We start from the raw sequence: 27,818 nt of genomic DNA on the forward strand, positions 1-27,818 counted from the left end.
CATCATTATACAGTCCTCTGCACTCTCTCATCATTATACGGTCCTCTGCTCTCTCTCATCATTATACAGTCCTCTGCTCTCTCTCATCATTATACGGTCCTCTGCACTCTCTCATCATTATACAGTCCTCTGCTCGCTCTCATCATTATACAGTCCTCTGCACTCATCATTATACAGTCCTCTGCACTCATCATTATACAGTCCTCTGCACTCATCATTATACAGTCCTCTGCACTCTCTCATCATTATACGGTCCTCTGCTCTCTCTCATCATTATACAGTCCTCTGCTCTCTCTCATCATTATACAGTCCTCTGCTCTCTCTCATCATTATACAGTCCTCTGCACTCATCATTATACAGTCCTCTGCACTCTCTCATCATTATACGGTCCTCTGCTCTCTCTCATCATTATACGGTCCTCTGCTCTCTCTCATCATTATACGGTCCTCTGCTCTCTCTCATCATTATACAGTCCTCTGCTCTCTCTCATCATTATACAGTCCTCTGCACTCTCTCATCATTATACGGTCCTCTGCTCGCTCTCATCATTATACGGTCCTCTGCTCGCTCTCATCATTATACAGTCCTCTGCTCTCTCTCATCATTATACGGTCCTCTGCTCTCTCTCATCATTATACGGTCCTCTGCACTCTCTCATCATTATACAGTCCTCTGCTCGCTCTCATCATTATACGGTCCTCTGCAAGCTCTCATCATTATACGGTCCTCTGCTCTCTCATCATTATACAGTCCTCTGCACTCATCATTATACAGTCCTCTGCTCGCTCTCATCATTATACGGTCCTCTGCACTCTCTCATCATTATAGGGTCCTCTGCACTCTCTCATCATTATACGGTCCTCTGCACTCTCTCATCATTATACGGTCCTCTGCACTCTCTCATCATTATACGGTCCTCTGCACTCTCTGATCATTATACGGTCCTCTGCACTCTCTCATCATTATACGGTCCTCTGCTCGCGCTGAACAGATGAGTGGCAACATTCTGTCTGATGCATCTAAAGCACAGGTGAAAGGTCAGGAAGCACTGACAGTACAGTTTAGAAGTACAGTACCTCGTAATTAAAACCTTATTGCTGCTGGTTGGTTTAGATTAGTGTCTGTTTAGAGTATGGATTGATTGATGTGTGTGTTATTTTCTGTTGCGATGGGAGACTCCTACTCCCCCTGCCCTTCCTGTGGGCTCAGACCTTTATATATATATACACACACACACTCCCCTGTACCGCCACAGTGTGTCACCAGTAATTGCCATGTAAAGCTAACTGATGTCGTTAACTTATCTTTCTAGTGTAATTAGGAACATTCATTTAGCGCTGTGCAATGCAGAACACAGTTCAACAGCCATGGACGTGTGTCTCAGATGTTCGCCAATTAGTCCAACCAATGAGGTCAAGTCTTTGGTCCAGCTGGTGAACTGGAAGGCCAAGCCTTGTGGTTTAGGAACTGAGGACAGCAGTAATTTTAAGGAGGAAAACTTAACAACCCCCCCCCCCCATATCTTACTTCTGATAAAACCTCCAAGTGTATAATTTTAGATGGCTGAGAATTAGAATGCGTTTTAATATTCCTTGAATGTTCCGGAGTTCCACTCTGTTCTAATCTCCCTCACTGTGCCCACTCTCTTTAGGCTGTGTAGTAAGTCTTCTAAATGCCATGGAGGGAGATGCCCCCTCTGAAGGCCTCTGCCTGTTTACTTCTAGATGCCATGGAGGGAGGTGTCCCCTCTGAAGGCCTCTGCCTGTTTACATCTAGATGCCGTGCTGAGTGCCGTTACGTCACTCTGTGCAACGGTTGGAAAGGGAGGATATATTACTGGAAAATGTCAACGTTTACCAGTAAACTACCAGCATTTTGGTAACGTTCAAGGATTTTATGTAATTTTTTCACAAGTCCCTTTTGGGTCCTTCAGATTTTCACAGATGTGTGTAATGACTCTGCTTGCAGATGTAAGAGAATAAAATCCGTACTGCCCTGCCCACTTCACTGTTGCTCCAAGCAGAGGAAACTGCAGTTCTGAAATACATCAAAAAGCGTGAAGACTTCTGCCCATACACGCCACAGCGTAAATGTTGGACCCCAAGTATGCTGGCAAGAGCATCCTGTCTGGTGCAGAGATTAACAAAAAATCATGTATGTCATATAAAATATATTCACCCCACCCAGTATTGTTATCAAAACTTACCAGAAAGCATGTAGTTGTTGGCTCAGACAGTATAGTAGTGTGGGCTCAATAGCATCTCATTAGTGTGCAAGGTCTTGAGAATCAGCTGTACATGTGATGGAAGAGTGCACTGTACATGCAGAGGGTTGCAATTCCATTTCATTGGGGATAGTTTAACCAAAATATGCCACAAGACCTATAATTGCCTTATGTGTATCCCACAATAAAAGGCTCACTGTTATAAGCTAACTATTTTGTTGTTGAATTTAAGCCCTGGAATTTGGGGTATTTTGCTTAACTTCCCATGGAAATTTCCGTGGAAATTCACCGGAAAGTTTCCGACCCTTTGCAACCCTATTCACTGGAAGCATTGCCTGATGTGGTCCATGCCCCGAACAAAAGCGATCTCCGAAGACCTAAGATTAAGAATTTTGACTTGCATAAAGCTGGAAAGGGTTACAAAAAGATCTCTCAAAGCCCCGATTTTCATCAGACCACGGTAAGACAAATTTGTCTATAAATGGAGAAAGTTCAGCACTGTGTCCACTCTCCCTAGGAGTGGCCGTCCTGCAAAGATGACTGGAAGAGCACAGCGCAGAATGCTCAATGAGGTTAAGAAGAATCCTAGTGTCAACTAAAGACTTACAGAAATCTCTGGAACATGCTAACATCTCTGTTGACGAGTCTACGATATGTAAAACACTAAACAAGAATGGTGTTCGTGTGAGGACACCACGGAAGACGCCACTGCTGTCCCTCTCTTCCTTCCGTCCCTGACCCTGTCCCTCTCTTCTTCCTTCCGTCCCTGACCCTGTCCCTCTCTTCTTCCTTCCGTCCCTGACCCTGTCCCTCTCTTCTTCCTTCCGTCCCTGACCCTGTCCCTCTCTTCTTCCTTCCGTCCCTGACCCTGTCCCTCTCTTCTTCCTTCCGTCCCTGACCCTGTCCCTCTCTTCTTCCTTCCGTCCCTGACCCTGTCCCTCTCTTCTTCCTTCCGTCCCTGACCCTGTCCTTCTCTTCTTCCTTCCCTCCCTGTCCCTCTCTCCCTCCCCGTCCCTCTCTCCCTCCCTCCCTGACCCCGTCCCTCTCTTCCGCCCTCCCTGACCCCGTCCCTCTCTCCCTCCCTCCCTGACCCCGTCCCTCTCTCCCTCCCTCCCTGACCCCGTCCCTCTCTCCCTCCCTCCCTGACCCCGTCCCTCTCTTCCGCCCTCCCTCCCTCCCTGACCCCGTCCCTCTCTCCCTCCCTCCCTGACCCCGTCCCTCTCTTCCGCCCTCCCTCCCTCCCTGACCCCGTCCCTCTCTTCCGCCCTCCCTCCCTCCCTGACCCCGTCCCTCTCTTCCGCCCTCCCCTGACCCCGTCCCTCTCTTCCGCCCTCCCCTGACCCCGTCCCTCTCTTCCGCCCTCCCCTGACCCCGTCCCTCTCTTCCGCCCTCCCCTGACCCCGTCCCTCTGTAATTGTTTTCCTTCTTCCTGGTGGTGTGTTGGAGGTTTAAGTCACCCGCAGTTCTTGTCAGTGTTTAAATAGCAGCTCAGTAACAGGACAGAGGTCACAGCACATGGAGTATACGTCACAAATAGCACCCTATTCCCCGGTTTTAGTGCACTACTTTTGACCTTACAAACAACACCTTTTGTAACAACAAGCCATAGTTGATAAAAATTTGTTTAGCTTTCAGGCTTATATTTTTAACCCATGCAGGATCGCCCATAGGGTGCACTAGGCCCCATAGGGCTCTGGTCAGAAGTAGTGCACTATATAGGGAACAGGCTGCTATTTGAAACTCAACCATAACCTAGTAGAAACATGTCCCTAACTGTCTCTCTTGGATCTTGACTGAGAGGAGAGAGCAGCATTCCATCGAACACGCTGCCTCCCCTCTGTTGTCTGTGTGGGAGGTGTGACACGAGCATGCAATGCTGATGACCTCACACACAGACACGTTAGGTGAGCGCTGATGGTTGAAGGTGATGGCAGCACTATGGTTTAACACTACGGCGTCCGTTCACACCACAGGGTTAGTTCACAACACACACCTCTGTGTGGGTGGAGGTGTGAGGTGAGACAGAGGAGTAACCAGCTCACACTGGGGTCTATATTTCGTCTGGCTCTGGCCTATATACTCTGGACATCAGTCTAGCCAACAGAAAGGCCTGTTTTGTACGCCATGACAATTTATCCTAGACAGACTTCTAAATATAGAACATCTATTTGGCTACCAATGATTCATCGAAAATGAGCATTTCTTGAAAGTGCAACATGCTCCATTAAAATGAGGCCCCCGACTGTAAGTGATTATTGTGCTGCTGTCTGCATGGTCCCACCCTGTTGGTCTGATGGAGAGATAATGGGCTGTTCCTCTTCTAAATGGGACGTTCAGCTCTGGTAAGTGGCTGTGTAGCACGACTGAGGCATAAATTAAGAGTTTGTACAGGTTTGAGAAGGGCTGTCATGGTAACGTCTTTATTCTCTAGATGTTGGTGATGTAACAATACTAGAGTGACAGTTCCCTATGAAATGACCCGCTGTAAACAAACAAAACAGAGCAGTGAATTTCAGATGTTTTTATTGATTAGTCTTCGGGATAGTGAAAGTCGGTATTGTGTTGTGGTGTCAAACAAATGCCGTATCTGCTTTCACTGGACATCTTCATAGGTTTTAAAACCTGTCCGAAATAAACCCGTGTAATTCGGAAGTGTGGCAGTGAATACAGAGTCTTATCACTTGGCTACTGAGGAGGAAGTGGCACTCAGAACGTTAAGACAGAAACCTCTCTAGATACATGTATAGGACTCTGGCACAGCCTCAGCAGCCTGCTAGGACTCTGGCACAGCCCCAGCAGCCTGCTAGGACCCTGGCACAGCCCCAGCAGCCTGCTAGGACTCTGGCACAGCCCCAGCAGCCTGCTAGGACCCTGGCACAGCCCCAGCAACCTGCTAGGACCCTGGCACAGCCCCAGCAGCCTGCTAGGACCCTGGCACAGCCCCAGCAGCCTGCTAGGACTCTGGCACAGCCCCAGCAGCCTGCTAGGACCCTGGCACAGCCCCAGCAACCTGCTAGGACCCTGGCACAGCCCCAGCAGCCTGCTAGGACCCTGGCACAGCCCCAGCAGCCTGCTAGGACCCTGGCACAGCCCCAGCAGCCTGCTAGGACCCTGGCACAGCCCCAGCAGCCTGCTAGGACTCTGGCACAGCCCCAGCAGCCTGTTAAGTTACTTGGTGCAGTAGAGACTGACATCTAGCAGAGACCAACGGTCTGGTGAATTACTGGGACTAGTGGCAAATCTCTGAATAGTGTAATATAACCCAGGTCACCGATGTCTGGAAACTTCCAATGTCATCAGTAGCTAGAGGACTGTACTGTAAAAGATTGAAGAAGACTATTCTAGTCTGTTCTTATTCCCAGGTCTTATGTATGTCCAACAGTCTGGGAATGACTGGGATAAGAGGCAGATCTCTGAAGAAACCCAGTCTAGGGTAACCCATGCCTGTGTAGAATGAACATCTAGAACAAGCCTGCCGAGCCGCCATAGCCGGTCCCTATTTCCAGGTCTTGTGGATTGGGCCATATCCCCCCATGCCCTCAGGTCATCCTTTCATCACTCCATCCAGGTCAGTAGTTTTTATTGGATCCAGACTGACTGAGTGCCACCGCCCAGCTTTGGCCACCTTCTCTGGGGTTGGATGGGCCGCATGGTGGGGGAGGGGGATACCACCTTCTCTGGGGTTGGATGGGCTGCATGGTGGGGGAGGGGGATACCACCTTCTCTGGGGTTGGATGGGCCGCATGGTGGGGGAGGGGGATACCACCTTCTCTGGGGTTGGATGGGCTGCATGGTGGGGGAGGGGGATACCACCTTCTCTGGGGTTGGATGGGCCGCATGGTGGGGGAGGGGGATACCACCTTCTCTGGGGTTGGATGGGCCGCATGGTGGGGGAGGGGGATACCACCTTCTCTGGGGTTGGATGGGCCGCATGGTGGGGGAGGGGGATACCACCTTCTCTGGGGTTGGATGGGCCGCATGGTGGGGGAGGGGGATACCACCTTCTCTGGGGTTGGATGGGCCGCATGGAGGGGGATACCACCTTCTCTGGGGTTGGATGGGCCGCATGGAGGGGGATACCACCTTCTCTGGGGTTGGATGGGCCGCATGGAGGGGGATACCACCTTCTCTGGGGTTGGATGGGACGCATGGAGGGGGATACCACCTTCTCTGGGGTTGGATGGGCCGCATGGAGGGGGATACCACCTTCTCTGGGGTTGGATGGGCTGCATGGAGGGGGATACCACCTTCTCTGGGGTTGGATGGGCCGCATGGAGGGGGAGGGGGATACCACCTTCTCTGGGGTTGGATGGGCCGCATGGAGGGGGATACCACCTTCTCTGGGGTTGGATGGGCCGCATGGAGGGGGAGGCGGATACCACCTTCTCTGGGGTTGGATGGGCCGCATGGTGGGGGAGGGGGATACCACCTTCTCTGGGGTTGGATGGGCCGCATGGAGGGGGAGGGGGATACCACTTTCTCTGGGGTTGGATGGGCCGCATGGAGGGGGAGGGGGATACCACCTTCTCTGGGGTTGGATGGGCCGCATGGAGGGGGAGGGGGATACCACCTTCTCTGGGGTTGGATGGGCCGCATGGTGGGGGAGGGGGATAGCCTCTGGAGGAATTGATTATCAGGGAAGTGTGTCAAGTATTGTCAATACTCAATTAAGGAAATGGTATGTAGGAGTCATGTTTATGAATGGTGTGTGTGTGAGTGTATTGAAAGGATGTGAAGAATGTCAGTCCTGAAACCCAGGAAGCTGTATCGTAAACTCCCTCTAATGAAACTGGGCTGTTAGTAATGTAGAGTTCTGTAATCTGAAGAAGTGGAGGAGGTATTCAGCAGAGGGTTGTATAACATAACGCACAGTGTTATTTATGAATGGAGATTAGTGAATGTTTCTGCTCGTAACTCAGGTTACAGCTCCCACAGCGACTGTTACTGCTGTCATTTCCTCAGTGTGGGACGTAATAACTTATTTTAGTAACTACAGTACAACTCAACAGCATTTGTCTTTCAACTCAATCAAGCCAAGTGTGTTTTGCCTCATTCACTCTGATTCAAGTGGAGGAAATCTGTCTGTTTAGAGGAAGCTGAAAGCTAAAGCCTTGTGGAACCCACTCATTGGCCTTTCTCATGATGCCTTAGTGTTCAGGGCTATTTCTCCCCATAATGTTGGGTCTCAATGAAGCAGAAATATACCCCAGTCAGGCTTACAACCCTCCTCAGACCTATACGGTGTTCATTCTGTCTTGTAACCTATAAACACCTAACATTTAGAGTGCACGTCCCCAAATGGCACCCTATTTCCTGTATAGGGACTCTGGTCAAAAGAAGTGCACTTCATAGGGAATAGGCAGATGAAGTTAACACAGCATTTCCATGGCGTTCTCAGGGTAAGAATACTGTTGGGGAAAACCCTCTGGAATTCCAGAATGTGTCTTCTTGATCAGATGTCACATGATGAGCAATAGAGGAACATATTTAGGGACAGTTAGGAACGGCTCGTGTGTGTGTTGTGTTTGTGTGTGTGTTGTGTGTGTGTGTGTGTGTGTGTGTGTGTGTGTGAGTGAGTAAGAAGGTTGTTGGTGAGTAACCGTGGGAACTCTGAGGTCACTGCTTGGGGATTGACTTTACAAACACACGTTTACAACACACACACGCTCTTTGACAAAATGCAACATCCATGTCACGTGGGCCAGAACACAGAGAATAGAAACAGCTGGGAAGTGATCTGTCTCCACTGTACTAAAGTATTCATGATCCCCTATGGGATTGTGAAATATGGTTTGCAACATAACAGACTATGTTCAGAGAGATAGTGAGTGAGAAAGAAAGATTGAAAAGGGTGGAGAGAGACATTCAGGCTAAACATGCCTTCCTCCCACACTGACCCTGCATGACCCTGACCTTTGACCCAGAAGTGAATAATGGGGTCTGAGCTAGCAGGATGTCAGAGAGATGAACCATGCACAACATACTGTGGGTACTGTGAAACATCTCAACTGATAAGCTGACATTCAATACACACACAATCTTAAACAGCTACATTTACATTTTAGTCATTTAGCAGACGTTCTTATCCAGAGCGACTTACAGTAGTGAATGCATACTACTCCGTGGGAATCGAACCCACAACCCTGGCGTTGCAAACACCATGCTCTACCAACTGAGCCACACGGGACCGCAGTGAAAGTAGAGGGGTCTTGGTCTTTGCAAATTATATACACACAGAGGGTGTGTGTATAACCCTTTGGCAAAAGTTTATTATAGAATGGCATTTGCTTATGAAACATTCGCTTTCCCTTGCTAGTAGAAGCTAGCAGGCAGCCTGACTAGCTGGCTTTAGCTTGGGTAAAAACATAAGCTTGCTAGCCTTTTTAAATCAAATTGTATTAGTCACATGCGCCGACTACAACAGGTGTAGATCTTACAGTGAAATGCTTACTTACGAGCCCCTAACCAACATGCAGTTTAAAAAAAATACAGATAAGTATATGAGATAAAAGTAACAAGTAATTAAAGAGCAGCAGTGAAATAACAACAGCGAGACTATATACAGGGGGGTACCGATACAGAGTCAATGTGTGGGGGCACCGGTTATTTGAGGTAATATGTACATGTAGGTAGAGTTATTAAAGTGACTATGCAGAGATGACGACAAAGTAGCAGCGATGTAAAAGAGCGGGTGGGGGCACTACAAATAGTCTGGGAAGCCATTTGACTAGATGTTCAGGAGTCTTATGGCATGGGGGTAGAAGCTGTTTAGAAGCCATTTGGACCTAGATTTGTCAGTCCGGTACCGCTTGCCGTGCTGTAGCAGAGAGAATAGTCTATGACCAGCAACTCTGCAGCCCCATCGACGCAAATGGGGTGTGCTCGGTCCTCTTTTTCCTGTAGTCCACAATCATCTCCTCTGTATTGATCACGTTGAGGGAGAGGTTGTTATTCTGGCACCACACGGCCAGGTCTCTGACCTCCTTCCTATAGGCTGTCTCGTCATTGTCGGTGATCAGGCCTACCACTGTTGTGTCATCGGCATATTTAATGATGGTGTTGGAGTCGTGCCTGGCCGTGCAGTCATTGAGTGAACAGGGAGTACAGGAGGGGACTGAGCACGCACCCCTGAGGGGCCTCTGTGTTGAGGATCAGCGGGGCAGATGTTACCTACCCTTACCACCTGGGGGCGGCCCATCAGGAAATCCAGGATCCAGTTGCAGAGGGAGGTGTTTAGTCCCAGGGTCCTTAGCTTATTGATGAGCTTTGAGGGCACTATTGTGTTGAACGCTGAGCTGTAGTCTGGATATCATAAGGTGAATGCACCAATTTGTAAGTCGCTCTGGATAAGAGCGTCTGCTAAATGACTTAAATGTAAAATGTAAATGTAGTCAATGAATAGCATTCTCACATAGGTGTGGGTCTAGACCCAATTTGAGTGGGTCTAGTGTTTCTGGGATGATGGTGTTGTGAGCCATGACCAGCCCTTCAAGGCACTTCATGGCTACAGACTTGAGTGGTACGGGTCGTTTAGGCTGGTTACCTTAGTCCCTGTGCCCAAGAACACTATGGTGGTCTGCTTAAAACATGTTGGTATTACAGACTCGGACAGGGAGAGGTTGAAAATATCAGGGAAGACACTTGCCAGTTGGTCAGCATGTCCTCGTAATCCGTCTGGCTCTGCGGCCTTGTGAATGTTGACCTGTTTTAAAGGTCTTATTCACATCGGCTGCGGAGAGCGTGATCACACAGTCTTCCAGAACAGCATGCATGTTTCAGTGTTATTCTCCTCAAAGCGAGCATAGAAGTAGTTTAGCTCGTCTGGTAGGCTCGTGTCACTGGGCAGCTCTCGACTGTACTGCCCCTTGTAGTCTGTAATGGTTTGCAAGCCCTGCCACATCTGACGAGTGTCAGAGCCAGTGTAGTATGATTCGATCTAAATCCTGTATTGATGCTTTGCCTGTTTGATGGTTCGTTGGACGGCATAGCGGGATTTCTTATAAGCTTCCGGGTTAGAGTCCTGCTCCTTGAAGGCGGCAGCTCTAGCCTTTAGCTCAGTGCGGACGCTGCATGTAATCCATGGCTTCTGGTTGGGGTATGTATTAGAGGTCGACCGATTAATCGGAATGGCCGATTTTAATTAGGGCCGATTTTCCAGTTTTCATAACAATCGGAAATCTGTATTTTTGGATGCCGATTTTTGTATTTAAAAAAAAATATATATATATATATATATATTTTATTTATTTATTTATTTATTTATATTTTTAACCTTTATTTAACTAGGCCAGGCAGTTAAGAACACATTCTTATTTTCAATGACGGCCTAGGAACGGTGGGTTAAATGCCTTGTTCAGGGGCAGAACGACAGATTTTTACCTTGTCAGCTCGGGGATTCAATCTTGCCACCTTACTGTTAACTAGTCCAACGCTCTAACCACCTGCTTTACATTGCACTCCACGAGGAGCCTGCCTGTTACGCGAATGCAGTAAGAAGCCAAGGTAAGTTGCTAGCTAGCATTAAACTTATCTTGTAAGAAACAATCAATCAATCATAATCACTAGTTAACTAAACATGGTTGATGACATTACTAGTTTATCTAGCCTGTCCTGCGTTGCATATACTCGCTTAGGTACACGTTGCTCCAACCATAAACATCAATGCCTTTCTTAAAATCAATACACAACTATTTATTTTTAAATCTGCATATTTAGTTAATATTGCCTGCTAACAAAAAATAAATTAAACTAGGGAAAATATGTCACTTCTGTTGCAAACAGAGTCAGGGTATATGCAGCAGTTTGGGCCGCCTGGCTTGTTGCGAACTGTGAAGACTATTTCTTCCTAACAAAGACAGCCGACTTCGCCAAACGGGGATGATTTAACAAAAGCACGACTGTACCTAACCATAAACATCAATGCCTTTCTTAAAATCAATACACAGAAGTGTATATATTTTTAAACCTGCATATTAAGCTAAAAGATATCCAGGTTACCAGGCAATATTAACCAGGTGAAATTGTGTCATTTTGCGTTCATTGCACGCAGTCAGGGTATATGCAACAGTTTGGGCCGCCTGGCTCGTTGCGAACTAATTTGCCAGAATTTTACGTAATTATGACATAACACTGAAGGTTGTGCAATGTAACAGGAATAACATTTTGTTTTCGAGATGATAGTTTCCGGATTCCACCATATTAATGACCTAAGGCTCGTATTTCTGTGTGTTATTATATTATAATTACCGTAAATTCCGGACTATAAGCCGCAACTTTTCCCAGGCTTTGAAACATGCGGCTTAAACAATGACGAGCCTAATATATGGATTTTTCCCGCTTTCAATTTTTATTTCTAAAAAAAAACACATTCTGTGACGTGTTCAGTGTTTTGGCGGCATGAAGCTTTCATTAGACCAATGAAATTGCCGAACGGGTTAAGGTTAAACAACGTTTTTGTTTACTGTTTAGATTAAATCGAGCGCTCTCAAACTTCCCATCATTCTGATTACAGTAGTCATTTTGTCACCCTCATCATGGCAAAGACACGGAGAAATGCATATGATGCAGCTTTCAAGTTGAAGGCGATTGATCTGGCTGTTGGAAAAGGAAATAGAGCTGCTGCACGGGAGCTTGGTCTTAATGAGTCGATGATAAGACGTTGGAAACAGCAGCGTGAGGAAGTGCAAAAAGACAACTAAAGCTTACTGCAAATTTTTTTTTTTTTTTACAAGCCGTGTTTCGTTAAAGCCTGTGTAAAGTTCATTTGTTTCAATGTACCGGTAGGCACCTGCGGCTTATAGACATGTGCGGCTTATTTATGTTCAAAATAATATTTCTTTTAAATTCAGTGGGTGCGGCTTATATTCAGGTGCGCTTAATAGTCTGGAAATTACGATAAGTCTATGATTTGATAGAGCAGTCTGACTGAGCGATGGTAGGCAGCAGCAGGCTCATAAGCATTCATTCAAAATAGCACTTTAGTGCATTTTGCCAGCAGCCCTTCGCAATGCATTGCGCTGTTTATGACTTCAAACCTGTCAACTCCCGAGATTAAGCTGGTGTAACCCATGTGAAATGGCTAGCTAGTTGGCCGGGTGCGCGCTAATAGCGTTTCAAACGTCACTCGCTCTGAGACTTGGAGTCATTTTTTCCCTTCCTCTACATGGGTAACGCTGCTTCGAGGGTGGCTGTTGTCGATGTGTTCCTGGTTCGAGCCCAGGTAGGAGCGAGGAGAGGGACGGAAGTTATACTGTTACACTGGCAATACTAAAGTGTCTATAAGAACATCCAATAGTCAAAGGTATATGAAATACAAATCGTATAGAGAGAAATAGTCCTATAATAACTACAACCTAAAACATCTTACCTGGGAGTATTGAAGACTCATGTTAAAAGGAACCACCAGCTTTCATATGTTCTCATGTTCTGAGCAAGGAACTTAAACGTTAGCTTTTTTACATGGCACATATTGCACTTTTACTTTCTTCTCCAACACTTTGTTTTTGCATTATTTAAACCAAATTGAACATATTTCATTATTTATTTGAGGCTAAATTGATTTTATTGATGTATTCTATTAAGTTAAAATAATTGTTCATTCAGTATTGTTGTAATTGTCATTATTACAAATACATTTTTTTAACTTCTTGGGGCTATGTGGGACGTTAGCGTGCCACCCGTGGCGCACCCTATCAACAGCAGGTGCATTTCAAGAGCGGCAAATTTGAAACCAAATAAATGTCAAAATTCAAATTTCTCAAACATACAACTAACTTACAGCCTTTGAAAGATAAACATCTCCTTAATCTAACCACGTTTTCCGATTTCAAAAAGGTTTTACGGGGAAAGCATAAAGTTAGGTTATGTTAGGAGAGTACATTGACAATAGCTGTGTGTAGTGTATTGTCGATTCAAAGACAGGCGTCACCAAAACCATAAAATCAGCTAAAATTATGCACTAACCTTTTACAATCTCCATCAGATGACACTCCTAGGACATTATGTTAGACAATGCATGCATTTTTAGTTCTATCAAGTTCATATTTATATCTAAAAACAGCGTTTTAGTATGGCGTTGATGTTCAGGAAATCGTTTCCCTCCAATACCGGCAGTCAAGTCATGACAACAAAATAATTAATTAATATTAGAAAACATTGGTAAAATATTATATTGTCATTCAAAGAATTATAGATTTACATCTCTTGAACGCAATGGACTTGCCAGATTTAAAATTAACCTTACTGGGTATTCACACTTTGCAATAATCTGAGCACTGCGCCAGAAAAATACGCATTGCGATACAGACTAACCGCCATGTTGGAGAGATCTAAAATCGAAAATACTATGTAAATAATCCATTACCTTTGATTCTCTTCATCAGATGTCACTTCCAAAGAATCTCAGGTCCATAACGAATGTAGTTTTGTTCAAAAAAGCTCATCATTTATGTCCAAAAACCTCCGTGTTGTAGCACATGATCTAAGCCAGCCGGACTTCACTTCACTTCAAGAACGGAAAAAATATATTTACGTTCGTTCAAACATGTCAAACGTTGTATCGCATAAATCATTAGGGCCTTTTTTAACCAGAACATGAATAAAATTCAAGGCGGACCATTGGGTTCTCTTTTAAAACGTTTCGGAATGAGAGTACCCACCATCAACTCGCGCGCCAGGCGTCTAATGGGCCATCACGTTCCATGGCTCTTCTTCAGTCAGATCTCACTGTAGAAGACTCAAAACACTTTGTAAAGGCTGGGGACATCTTGTGGAAGCAATAGGAAGTGCCAAAATATTCCTCAGCCCCTTTGTTTTTCAATGGTATAGGCTTAAAGTCAATTCAACACATCAGGTATCCACTTCCTGTCAGAATCTGTCTCAGGGTTTTGCCTGCCAAATGAGTTCTGTTATACTCACAGACACCATTCAAACAGTTTTTGAAACTTTAGGGTGTTTTCTATCCATATATAATAAGTATATGCATATTGTAGTTACTGGGTAGGATTAGTAACCAGATTAAATCGGGTACATTTTTTTATCCAGCCGTGAAAATACTGCCCCCTATACCCTAACAGGTTAATCGGCAGATTAATCGGTATCGGCTTTTTTGGTCCTCCAATAATCGGTAACGGCGTTGAAAAATCATAATCGGTCGACCTCTAGTATGTATGTACGGTCACTGTGGGGAGGACGTCATCGATGCACTTATTGATGAAGCCAATGACTGATGTGGTGTACTCCTCAATGCCATCAGAGGAATCCCGGAACATATTCCAGTCTGTGCTAGCAAAACAGTCCTGTAGCTTAGCATCTGCTTCATCTGACCACTTTTTTTATTGATCTAGTCGCTGGTGCTTCCTGCTTTAGTTTTTACTTGTAAGCAGGAATCAGGAGGTTAGAATTATGGTCAGATTTGCTAAATGGAGGGCGAGGGAGAGCTTTGTATGCATCTCTGTGTGGAGTATAGGTGGTCCAGAGTTATTTTTTCTCTGATTGCACTTTTAACATGCTGATAGAAATTTGGTAAAATGGATTTAAGTTTCCCTGCATTAAAGTCCCCGGCTACTAGGAGCGCCACCTCTGGGTGAGCGTTTTCTTGTTTGCTTATGGCGGAATACATTTAATTCAGTGCCATCTTGGTGCCAGCCTCTGACTGTGGTGGTATGTAAACAGCTACAAAGAATACAGATAACTCTCTCGATAGGTAGTGTGGTCTACAGCTTTTCATGAGAAACTCTACCTCAGGCGAACAATGAGACTTCCTTAGATATCGTGCACCAGCTGTTGTTTACAAAAACACATAGACCACCGCCGCCCCTTGTCTTACCAGACGCTGCTGTTCTATCCTGCCGGTACAGCGTATATCCAGCCAGCTGTATGTTGATGTTGTCGTTCAGTCACGACTCCGTGAAGCATAAGATGTTAGTTTTTAATGTCCAGTTGGTAGTTTAATCTTCCGCGTAACTCGTTGATTTTGTTGTCCAAAGATTTCACATTTGCTAGCAGAATGAAGGAAAGTGGGGGTTTATTCAATTGCCTGCGAATTTTCAGACGGCAGCCGGACCTTTGGCCCCTCCTTTCTCCTACTCCTCTTCACGGGGATCGGGGCCTGTTCACGAGGAAGCAGCATATATCCTTCGTGTCGGGCTCGTCAGAGTCGTGAAAGGAAAAAGAGGATTCTGCCAGTCTGTGGTGAGTAATTGCAGTCCTGATGTCCAGAAGTTATTTTCGGTCATAAGAGACGGTAGCGGCAACGTTATGTACAAACAACTCAAATAAGAGAACAAAAAAAACACAATCGGCTGGGTGCACGTAAATTGTCTGCCATCTTCTCCGGCACCACCATGTGAAATAATGATTTATAAATATTGTTATACTTTCAGGTGTAACCTAAACCATTATCCCAGTTTGATATGCTGCCTAAAAATAGAACGTCATCATGTCTTGGTCACAAAGAAAAAAACACTTGGCTAGTTAGTTGGCTACAGCTGGTTGTACCATTTCACCATACCCTGTAATCACTAGTTATTACTTCTAAACAAATACCTTTTTAGGGTGGATTCTTGTTGTTTACTGTTTGAACAGTTTGCTGAGATTACATTTGGTTATCAATGCAAAATTGGCTTCTTTGATGAATAGCCTATAGCTCAGATTAGGTAACCAAGAGACGACACTGCCCCCACGTCTGTGGAAGGCCTGATAGACGTGTCAAAATGTTCACGTAGTAAAAAAGTCAGTCGAATGCCAGAGCATATTACAAGGAGCTGACCCTTTTTGTGACAAAAAAAATCTTCAGTCTGCATAGAGCTTGTAGTAAGCTTAACACCTGGGTCCCCATGTCAGGTGCCACTGAAGCAGCGCAAGCTTGAGGCCTGAAGTGTGGAGTAGAGAGAGGGAGAGTGTGTGCTTGAAGCCTGCGGGGAGGAGTAGAGGGAGGGCTTGTGGGAGCAGAGGTAGGGCTTTCTTGGGTTCTTTCCATTGGACTACTACATCTTTCATGTACTGGTTGCTTTCCTGTCAGATCATCATCATCATCATGCCACCCAGAAGCAGTGTCTCATAAATATACAGCTGTCTTTGTCTGGCATACTTTGAATTATTCCTGCTTCCATTTTCTTTCCATACAAACATGTCAGTGGAGGATGCTGGGTAACAACAAACATGTTTGCGTATGTATCCGCTGTAGACCCTGTGTTTGTGTGTTTTAGACTGGCCTATCAGCAGACCCATCACATGTCATGGAAACTCAGACTTGTATTTACTCACTACAGCTAGACGGATGTTGTTCCATAACATGGCTGATGTTATTAGATCAAGTTATTTGGCTTCTAACATATGTGCAGTCAGTGTCATTCTGGTTTTCTCTGACATCAGGGAACTACTGATATACTTTCACTATATTAGTCAGGATTTGAACATGCTGTGCGGTGTGATTTTAACATGCTGTGCGGTGTGATTTTAACATGCTGTGCAGTGTGTACCAAGAAAAGCAAGTTGAAGTGGGTATCTTATCAAATGTATTACTTGTGGTGAATATCAGTGCAGTGTTTCTCAGTCTTTTCCAAACCAGGGACCGGCAAGCTATGGCTTTTCACTGCTCAAAGGACTTCTGTCAGGAAGAGGGCATCTTGCGTCGATCAGGAAGAGGACATCTGTTGTAGATAGGGTTGCAAAGGGTCGGAAGCTTTCCAGTAAATTTCTCAAATTTTGCTTAAATTAGCCGGTAGCCTAGTGGTTAGAGCATTGGACTAGTAACCAAAAGGTTGCAAGATCGAATCCCCGAGCTGACAAGGTAAAACAACTGTCGTTCTGTCCCTGAACAAGGCAGTTAACCCACTGTTCCTATGTCGTCATTGAAAATAAGAATTTGTTCTTAACTGACTTGCCTAGTTAAATAAAGGTAAAATAACAGTGAACCTTTTTTTGTGGGATACACAAGGCAACAAGCAACCTCTTACAAAAGTCCGTCTACTTCTATTCGAGGTGAAAATGATGAATCAGACACCTTAACAATAGCAACAGCTCATGGTCCTCCTGAAATGATTTTTTTTTTTTTTTACTCAATGGAGGAACGTAGTCAGAGAAATGATGAATGTCTTGCTCGAGCTGTGTATGCCACTGGTTCTGTGTATGCACACTGCATCTGATGCTCACAGGCAGTGTGTATTGGAAGAGATTTCTGATTGTTCTTCGCCCAGAAAACACCCCTCCAACCAGACATGCTTTATCTACTCATTTGCTGGATGCAGAGTTCAAGTGAAGGTCAAGCAAATCATAGAGAAAGTAGACTGTATTGCAATCGTCTCTGATGGGTGGTCGTATGTTCGTGGGCAAGGAATAATTAACTATATCATCTCCACCCCTCAACCAGTATTCTACAAGAACACAGACACCGGTTTCTACATTGCAGATGAGCTGAAGGCAGTCATCAATGACCTTGGACCACAGAAGGTATTTGCACTGGTGACCGACAGTGCTGCGAACATGAAGGCGGCTTGGTCTTTAGTGGAGTCCTACCCTCACAGCACACCCATTGGCTGTGCTGCTCATGCATTGAATCTGCTCCTCAAGGACATCATGAAACTGAAAACAATGGATACACTCTACAAGAGAGCCAAGGAAATGGTTAGGTATGTGAAGGCTCATCAGCAATCTACCTCACCAAGCAAAGTGAGAAGAATAAGAGCACCACATTGAAGCTGTCCAGCAACACCCGTTGGGGTGGTGTTGTCATCATCTTTGACAGTCTCCTGTAGGGGAAGGAGTCTCTCCAAGAAATGGCCATATCACAGCTGATATGGACAGCCCCATCAAGAGGATCCTCCTGGATGATGTATTTTGGGAGAGAGTGGTAAACAGCCTGAAACCTATAGCAGTAGCCATTGCACAGATTGAGGGAGACAATGCCATCCTGTCTGATGTTCAGACTCTGCTTGCAGATGTAAGAGAATAAATCCGTACTGCCCTGCCCACTTCACTGTTGCTTCAAGCAGAGGAAACTGCAGTTCTGAAATACAGACTTCTGCCTGAAGCCCATACACGCCGCAGTGTACATGTTGAACCCCAAGTATGCTGGCAAGAGCATCCTGTCTGGTGCAGAGATCAACAAGGCCTATGGTGTCATCACTACAGTGTCTCGCCACCTTGGCCTGGATGAGGGCAAGGTTCTTGGTAGTCTGTTGAAGTACACTTCCAAGCAAGGGCTTTGGGATGGAGGTTCAATATGGCAGTTGTGCCAACATATCTCATCAGCCACCTGGTGGAAGGGACTTTGTGGATCTGAGGCTCTTTCCCCTGTTGCCTCCATCATCCTTCAAATCCCACCAACATCAGCCGCCTCAGAGCTCAGCTGGTCCTTGTTTGGGAACACACGCACACCGAAGAATGCAACAGGCTGACCAATACAAGGGTTGAAAAATTGGTGGCCATCCGGGAAAATGTGAGGCTTTTTGAGCCTGACAACGAGCCATCCTCAACAAGGTTGGAAAGTGACAGTGAAGATGAGGCCTCAGAGTCTGATGTTCAAGAGGTGGACATTGAGGAGGTCCAGGGAGAAGACATGGAAGCCTGAGAGGAAGACAACCAAAACTTTAGTTTCTAGACCATCATTTTACAGATGTATGTTGAAAACGTTTTTGGGAGATGCGATGGATCATTGGGGATCATTCAATATTCCCTTTCTTTTGTTGTTCAGTGAAATCATCCCATGTGAAGAGTCAACTAATTTAATGAAAGTTCAATTCGTAACTAAATCATTTTTATTTTCATTTCTATGGAAGTATTTAATCATTTGCAACTATGTCTACTCATAAGGTAAAAGGTTTGTTTGTCTCCATATGATATGGTAAATATATCCAATGCAAAAAACATCTATTTAAATGGTATTAATATTAATTTGCATATTTCTGTTAATTCCCATATATTCAAGTTGATTCCTATGTATTCCCGTTAATTCCCATGGAAAGTTTCCACCTCTGAATATTCCCCAAAATGTAAAACCGTAGGTGTAGACCAGGAAGAGGGACATGTGGTGTAGACCAGGAAGAGGGACATGTGGTGTAGACCAGGAAGAGGGACATGTGGTGTAGACCAGGAAGAGGGACATGTGGTGTAGACCAGGAAGAGGGACATGTGGTGTAGACCAGGAAGAGGGACATGTGGTGTAGACCAGGAAGAGGGACATGTGGTGTAGACCAGGAAGAGGGACATGTGGTGTAGACCAGGAAGAGGGACATGTGGTGTAGACCAGGAAGAGGGACATGTGGTGAAGACCAGGAAGAGGGACATGTGGTGAAGACCAGGAAGAGGGACATGTGGTGAAGACCAGGAAGAGGGACATGTGGTGTAGACCAGGAAGAGGGACATGTTAGCTTGCGTGCAAAGCTTTTTTGTTGAAGGCTGATGCCTTTTGCAGCACACACACTTGATGCCTCTGCAATGTACACACACACACACACACACACACACACACACACACACACAAAGGCTTGATGCCTCTGCAGCCCTTAGACATTCACACAGACAGGAAGTACGGTCGTCTGCTTGCCTTGCAGGGGGGGTTGGTAACCATGGAGACAGAAGCAGCAGGAGTGTGGTTGCTGTGTAGACAACAGCAGGTGAGGGCATTATAAACAGGAAGTGGATTGAGGCTGTGCTTCGACTGGCAGAGGGGTGGAGCCTCAGAGAGAGAGCGAGAACGAGGTCGACGGCTCTGCTGGGCTGCTGCCTGCTTCCAGGAAACCTCGGCAGTCAGAATCTGTGCCCCCACCCCACCCATCCTAAACCGAGACTTTCTAAATGTGTTATGAGAGCAGAGCTAGGAGGAGAGAGATCTGGAAGGAGTGAGGAGTAAAGCCTGAATGGAGTACACAAAGGAAAAGACAGCCGCGTGATCACGATCAGTCAGCACATGGGTGATGGGTTGAGGCAGTATTTGAGTGTGTAATCATTTGTGTACTATGTATGTAGGTCTGTGTGTGGTACATATTGATTTGTAGGGACTCTTATTAGGATGGGCTTTCAGCATGGCATGTTGCATCATTTTCATGTGTGACTATGTTTCCTGGTTGACTTTCACATGTTTCACTGAAACACTGCAGCTCTTTCTATTAACCAACCTGTTTAATATTGTACTGCTCCTCTCCTTCAGGTCAGCAACCTGGGGTGACTATAGCTGCAGCCTGGGGTGACTATAGCTGCAGCCTGGGGGTGACTATAGCTGCAGCCTGGGGGTGACTATAGCTGCAGCCTGGGGGTGACTATAGCTGTAGCCTGGGGGTGACTATAGCTGCAGCCTGGGGGTGACTATAGCTGCAGCCTGGGGGTGACTATAGCTGCAGCCTGGGGGTGACTATAGCTGCAGCCTGGGGGTGACTATAGCTGCAGCCTGGGGGTGACTATAGCTGCAGCCTGGGGGTGACTATAGCTGCAGCCTGGGGGTGACTATAGCTGCAGCCTGGGGGTGACTATAGCTGCAGCCTGGGGGTGACTCTAGCTGCAGCCTGGGGGTGACTCTAGCTGCAGCCTGGGGGTGACTCTAGCTGCAGCCTGGGGGTGACTCTAGCTGCAGCCTGGGGGTGACTCTAGCTGCAGCCTGGGGGTGACTATAGGGGTGAGGTCAGGGCAGTAGAAGAGTCTGGTCTGAACACTGCAGGTCATAACAGTGATGCAGTAATGTGCGTTGTCAGGTCAGCTGCCTGTCAGCACTCATCTCTCTCTCCTGGACGAATGCTCGGAACACACACACACACACTCCTACTGCATCACCTGCCTTCCCTAGCTGAAGGGCATAGTTCTGTCTGTTCACTAAAAGCAGCATGGTCTCTATATCAGCCTGATCTGGTCTGTTCACTAAAAGCAGCATGGTCTCTATATCAGCCTGATCTGGTCTGTTCACTAAAAGCAGCCTGGTCTCTATATCAGCCTGATCTGGTCTGTTCACTAAAAGCAGCATGGTCTCTATATCAGCCTGATCTGGTCTGTTCACTAAAAGCAGCATGGTCTCTATATCAGCCTGATCTGGTCTGTTCACTAAAAGCAGCCTGGTCTCTATCAGCCTGATCTGGTCTGTTCACTAAAAGCAGCCTGGTCTCTATATCAGCCTGATCTGGTCTGTTCACTAAAAGCAGCATGGTCTCTATATCAGCCTGATCTGGTCTGTTCACTAAAAGCAGCATGGCCTCTATATCAGCCTGATCTGGTCTGTTCACTAAAAGCAGCATGGTCTCTATATCAGCCTGATCTGGTCTGTTCACTAAAAGCAGCATGGCCTCTATATCAGCCTGATCTGGTCTGTTCACTAAAAGCAGCATGGTCTCTATATCAGCCTGATCTGGTCTGTTCACTAAAAGCAGCATGGTCTCTATATCAGCCTGATCTGGTCTGTTCACTAAAAGCAGCATGGCCTCTATATCAGCCTGATCTGGTCTGTTCACTAAAAGCAGCATGGTCTCTATATCAGCCTGATCTGGTCTGTTCACTAAAAGCAGCATGGTCTCTATATCAGCCTGATCTGGTCTGTTCACTAAAAGCAGCATGGCCTCTATATCAGCCTGATCTGGTCTGTTCCCTCCGGTCAAGGCTGTTTCTCACTGGTTCCACCACTATAGTGTCAATAAAGATTACAAGGATAGTTTTTCATGTTTTAAAGTAAAAGTAGGGATGTTTTGTTTTCCCCCTCCGGTCGAGGCTATTTTTCACTGTTTACACTACATTATGCTGCTGTTGTGTCTACAACGAGGACAAGGACATTTTCAAAGTCAAAATAGAACATTTAGCTTTTTCCACCATTAAGTAGTATTAAAGGCAAGTTTGGCTCTTTCTCTCTGTGTTCATATATGACTGTGTGAGATGTATGGTACGACATGCTGTTTGTCGTACTGTACATTGTTATGGTTTACGACAGTGTGCTGCTCTACGGATGAATGGGTTGTCAGAATGAGTGGCAGATGTCATGAAACGACAGAGTGATGTACAATGTGAAACTGTGCAGATGTGCGTTCTATGACAGCTAAGCTAGATATAACACTGTGGTCTGGGGTTTAACAGTTTGGCTCTTTCTCTGTGTTCATATAGGCCTGGTCTGGGGTTTAACAGTTTGGCTCTTTCTCGCTGGGTTCATATAGGACTTTTCTGGGCTTTTGGCTTTTCCAGTCCAGTCTCCTGATGCATCCCAAACACCCCTCTATAATGTAGCAGTGGTACAGTCCAGTCTCCTGCTGCACCACCAGGTGCCAGAGAGAGATCCCTCCTTGTCAGTTAGACAGACAGGAACACAAAGACAGTTCAATCAGTAATTCAGTAATATTGTTCAATCAGTAATATTGTGGTCTAGGGTTTAACAGTTTGGCCCTTCCTGTCTGTGTTCATATAGTACTGTGGTCTGGGGTTTTGAACCTCAATTTCAATGCATGGTGGCACTATACTACCCTACAGTTCAATGTCATTTTCAATGCACTTTAAAAAACCCATGGATGTGCCCCAAATATACCCTATAATAGTACTCTTCTTTTGTGCAGAGCCCAATGGGTCCTGGTCTAAAGTAGTGCACTATGTAGGGAATAGGGTGCCACTGGGCCCTGGTCTAAAGTAGTGCACTATCTAAGGAATTGGGTGCCGTTAGGGCCACGTATCATGTCAAATTTAGATGCCAGAGTGGTATTAGTTATTATTCCAGGGTTGAACCATGAAGGCTTATGCTTCCTGTAAAGAGACAGATGTTTTAGCCTCTTAAATTCTTAGTCGGTTATTGGTTTAATGTGAGTTTACATCTTGTGGTGGCTGTGAAACGTTCTTTTAAACATCAAATCTGAGATAGTTACGGCTCTTGTTCGATTGGTCATTTCACTGCAATAAATAATGTTAAAGGCACAATATAGGATAATGACTGCTGTTCTTTTAAAGGTACAATCTGGGATATGTACTGCTGTTTACATTTGTTATTTCACTGCAAAATGAAGGTTCAACTACAGATGAATAAGTTAGTAGTCTAAACTATCCTCCAGGATGGGTTCTGTTCCACTGCAGCACGGCTATCACTATTACTGATTTAACTGTCTTTGTGTTCCTGTCTGTCTGACTGACAAGGAGGGATCTCTCTCTGGCACCTGGTGGTGCATCAGGAGACTGGACTGTACCACTGCTACATTATAGAGGGGTTTTTGGCGTGCATCAGGAGACTGGACTGTACCACTGGTCCATTATAAAGGGGTGTTTGGCATGCATCAGGAGACTGTACTAGAGGTTAACCGACTGTGATTTTTCAATACCGATATATTGGAGGATTTAATAAGATGATTTATATATATATATATATTTATTTATTTGCAATAATGACAATTACAAAAATACTGAATGAACAATGAACACTTATTTTAACTTAATGGTATACATAAAATCTATTTAGTCTCAAATAAATAATGAACTGTTCAATTTGGTGGGAGGCTCAGAACATATGAAAGCTGGTGGTTCAATATTCCTAGTTCTTCAATATTTCCAGTTAAGAAGTTTTAGGTTGTAGTTATTATAGGACTATTTCTCTCTATACCATTTGTATTTCATATACCTTTGACTGTTGGATGTTCTAATAGGCACTTTAGGCTGGCAATACTAATCTCAGGAGTTGATAGGCTTGAAGTCATAAACAGCGCTGTGGATCAAGCATTGCTAAAAGCTGCAGGCAAACGCAGTAAAGTTTGAATGAATACTTACAAGCCTGCTGCTGCCTACCATCGCTCAGTCAGACTGCTCTATCAAATATCAAATCATAGACTTAATTATAATATAACACACAGAAATACGAGCCTTTCACAGCGATACGAGATTTTGGCTTATTCGGTCTAGACAAATAATATGGTCAAATTCGGAAACGATCATTTCGAAAACAAAACGTTTATTCTTTTAGTGAAATAAGGAACCGTTCCGTATTTTATTGAACGGGTGGCATCCCTAAGTCTAAATATTGCTGTTACATTGCACAACCTTCAATGTTATGTCATAATTATGTACAATTCTGGCAAATTAGTTCGCAACGAGCCAGGCGGCCCAAACTGCTGCATATACCCTGACTCTGCTTGCACTGAACGCAAGAGAAGTGACACAATTTCCCTAGTTAATATTGCCTGCTAACATGAATTTCTTAACTAAATATGCAGGTTTAAAAAAAAATATTTCTGTTTATTGATTTTAAGAAAGGCATTGATGTTTATGGTTAGGTACATTTGTGCATTGATTGTGTGCTTTTTCGGCAATGCGCTTTTGTTAAATCATCACCCGTTTAGCGAAGTTGACTGTGATTCGATGATAAATTAACAGGCACCGCATCGATTATATGCAACGCAGGACAAGCTAGTTAACCTAGTGATATCATCAACCATGTGTAGTTAACTAGTGATTATGTGAAGATTGTTTTTTTTATAAGATACGTTTAACAAGGTCCTTTTGACGTAACAGGTGGTCAGCCTGCCACGCAGTCTCCTCGTGGAGTGCAATGTAATCGGCATCCAAAAACGCTGATTAACGATTGTTGGGAAAACTTGAAATCGGCCCTAATTAATCGGACATGCCGATTTAATCAGTCGACCTCTAGACTGTAACACTGGTCAATTATAGAGGGGTGTTTGGGATGCATCAGGAGACTGGACTGGACCACTGGTCAATTATAGAGGGGTGTTTGGGATGCATCAGGAGACTGGACTGGACCACTGGTCAATTATAGAGGGGTGTTTGGGATGCATCAGGAGACTGGACTGGACCACTGGTCCATTATAAAGGGGTGTCAGATCGGAGTTTTGTTTTTATCTAAAACACATTGTTATCCACTCTTGTTTCAGAGCAATGATACGATGACATGGTATGAAACAATGTCTTGTCATGATCATAAATATCTAATGTTGTTTTCCCCTCTTTCTTTTCAGATCGAGCCACCCTGGAACTGAAGACGTGTGTTATTGTTTCTGGGGACTGCAATGAGTGTGACACGGATCTACCTTGAAGACTTCCCAAACACTTCTATCTTTGAACTCCTTACAAAGAGAGAGATCTGTCCTTCTGGGCTACTGACTGACTGACTGTGTGTGTGTCTGTGTGACAGACTGTGAGTGTCCGAGGTGTGTGACCTCAACCAGCAACCATGCCCATCCTAAAGCAGCTGGTATCTGGTTCGTCCCAGTCCAAACAGCGCCGCTCCCGTATGGACCTGACCCGGGAGATGATCAGCGCTCCCCTGGGGGACTTCCGCCACACCATGCACGTGGGGCGCAGCGGGGACGCCTTCGGGGACACCTCTTTCCTCTCCACCCACTCTGGGGAGGCCCCCCACCAGGCCGAACCCCAGGCCCATCCCCACTCCCCCCGCCCGGGGCTTTTATCCAGAACCTTCCGCAGCAGCAAACGCTCCCAGTCCGTCACCAGAGTGGACCAGAGAGATTGCTCGCTAGCACCACCCGGTGGCTCGCCCACCTTCGTGAAGAACGCCATGTCACTCCCCTTCCTCAATGATGAAAACGGTGACCATGTTGATGGAGGACACAGGGTGCCTAAGAGCCTCTCGTCCAGCCCACTGAAACAACTGAATGAGCAGGATGGAGGTGGAGGTACCAGGCCGTCTAATGGGGCCGCTGCTGGGTCACGCTCTCTGGAGCTGGATGAGAGGAGCTTTGGGGAGCTGACTGACCTGCCAAGCCCCAGCCGCGGGTACTACGGAGGGGGGATGAAGCGCGCTGTGTCGGTCATGTCGTTCCACATCGACCTTGGGCCCTCCATGTTGGGGGACATCCTGGGGGTGATGGAGAAGGAGGATGATGATCTGGGATACGAGGAGGGGAAGAGCAGTGAGGGACGGGCCTCTCCTACACTACTCCTGGGGAGGGAGGTGGGAGGAGAGGAGGAGGGAAGAGAGGAACCGGAAGCTGAGCTACTGCAGCTGCAGGAGGAGGCGGTCCCTGTACCTGTGAGTCCAACCAGCTTTGTAGAACCTGATGTGGGAGAGGACGAGGGAGCACCCTACACCCCAGAGCCCCGCCCTAAACACCTGCAGCACCAATTAGATACCTGTTCTGTGGCCAGCTCCGCCTCTGGCTCCGCCCACGTGGAGCAGGAGAAACGAGCCAGACAGCTCCACGGGGGGGATACGGACAGCGCCACTTTCAGCGCCCCACCTGAGGAGGAGGAGGAGGAGCTGGGAAAGTTTTCTTCCTTCTTGGAGGACGAGGATGATGAGATCCGTGTATGAAACAAGACGTACACGCTCAAACCATATACGGAGCGGATGAGTGTGGATTAATACAGATGGATAGATTCTATACTGAGTGGATATGGATGAGTACAGATGGATAGATTCTATACTGAGTGAATATGGATGAGTACAGATGGATAGATTCTATACTGAGTGAATATGGATGAGTACAGATGGATAGATTCTATACTGGGTGGATATGGATGAGTACAGATGGATAGATTCAATACTGGATGGATATGGATGAGTACAGATGGATAGATTCAATACTGGATGGATATGGATGAGTACAGATGGATAGATTCTATACTGAGTGGATATGGATGAGTACAGATGGATAGATTCTATACTGAGTGGATATGGATGAGTACAGATGGATAGATTCTATACTGAGTGGATATGGATGAGTACAGATGGATAGATTCTATACTGGGTGGATATGGATGAGTACAGATGGATAGATTCAATACTGGGTGGATATGGATGAGTACAGATGGATAGATTCTATACTGGGTGGATATGGATGAGTACAGATGGATAGATTCAATACTGGATGGATATGGATGAGTACAGATGGATAGATTCTATACTGAGTGGATATGGATGAGTACAGATGGATAGATTCTATACTCAGTGGATATGGATGAGTACAGATGGATAGATTCAATACTGGATGGATATGGATGAGTACAGATGGATAGATTCTATACTGAGTGGATATGGATGAGTACAGATGGATAGATTCAATACTGGATGGATATGGATGAGTACAGATGGATAGATTCTATACTGAGTGGATATGGATGAGTACAGATGGATAGATTCTATACTGAGTGGATATGGATGAGTACAGATGGATAGATTCTATACTCAGTGGATATGGATGAGTACAGATGGATAGATTCAATACTGGATGGATATGGATGAGTACAGATGGATAGATTCTATACTGAGTGGATATGGATGAGTACAGATGGATAGATTCTATACTGAGTGGATATGGATGAGTACAGATGGATAGATTCTATACTGAGTGGATATGGATGAGTACAGATGGATAGATTCTATACTGAGTGGATATGGATGAGTACAGATGGATAGATTCTATACTGAGTGGATATGGATGAGTACAGATGGATAGATTCAGTACAGTATAAAGTCAACTCTATAAAGCCCAACATCACAACAGAGACGTATAGACTGGATGGCTTACAGGATGTTGTGGACGACGTGTTGAGTTGATACAGGAATGAATTAATTACTCTGTGGATGAAACTACTCTATAAAGGCCCATATTATGACAGAGATGTACAGTCTATACTGGGTGGATATGGATCACAGTGCAGTAGCAGTACCTCCTC

At 45.5% G+C, this 27,818-nt stretch overlaps 1 protein-coding gene across 2 annotated transcripts in view; it reads left to right on the forward strand.

Moving 5' to 3' along the window:
• Positions 1 to 27,603, forward strand: part of LOC115171890 (cdc42 effector protein 4-like) — a 32,744-nt gene extending 5,141 nt beyond the window's left edge. The window contains exons 2-3 of one of the 2 annotated variants that reach the window (XM_029729087.1): positions 5,588 to 5,793; positions 25,139 to 27,603. In XM_029729087.1, coding sequence (XP_029584947.1) covers positions 25,354 to 26,454 — 1,101 coding nt within the window. In that variant the 5' untranslated portion in view covers positions 5,588 to 5,793; positions 25,139 to 25,353 and the 3' untranslated portion in view covers positions 26,455 to 27,603. The remainder of the gene's footprint in view (positions 1 to 5,587; positions 5,794 to 25,138) is intronic. The other variant, XM_029729086.1, reaches the window with a different exon arrangement.
• Positions 27,604 to 27,818: the final 215 nt, after the last annotated feature.

The sequence above is a fragment of the Salmo trutta genome, chromosome 32 (genome assembly GCF_901001165.1).
Source record: "Salmo trutta chromosome 32, fSalTru1.1, whole genome shotgun sequence".
NCBI classification, from domain to species: domain Eukaryota; kingdom Metazoa; phylum Chordata; class Actinopteri; order Salmoniformes; family Salmonidae; genus Salmo; species Salmo trutta.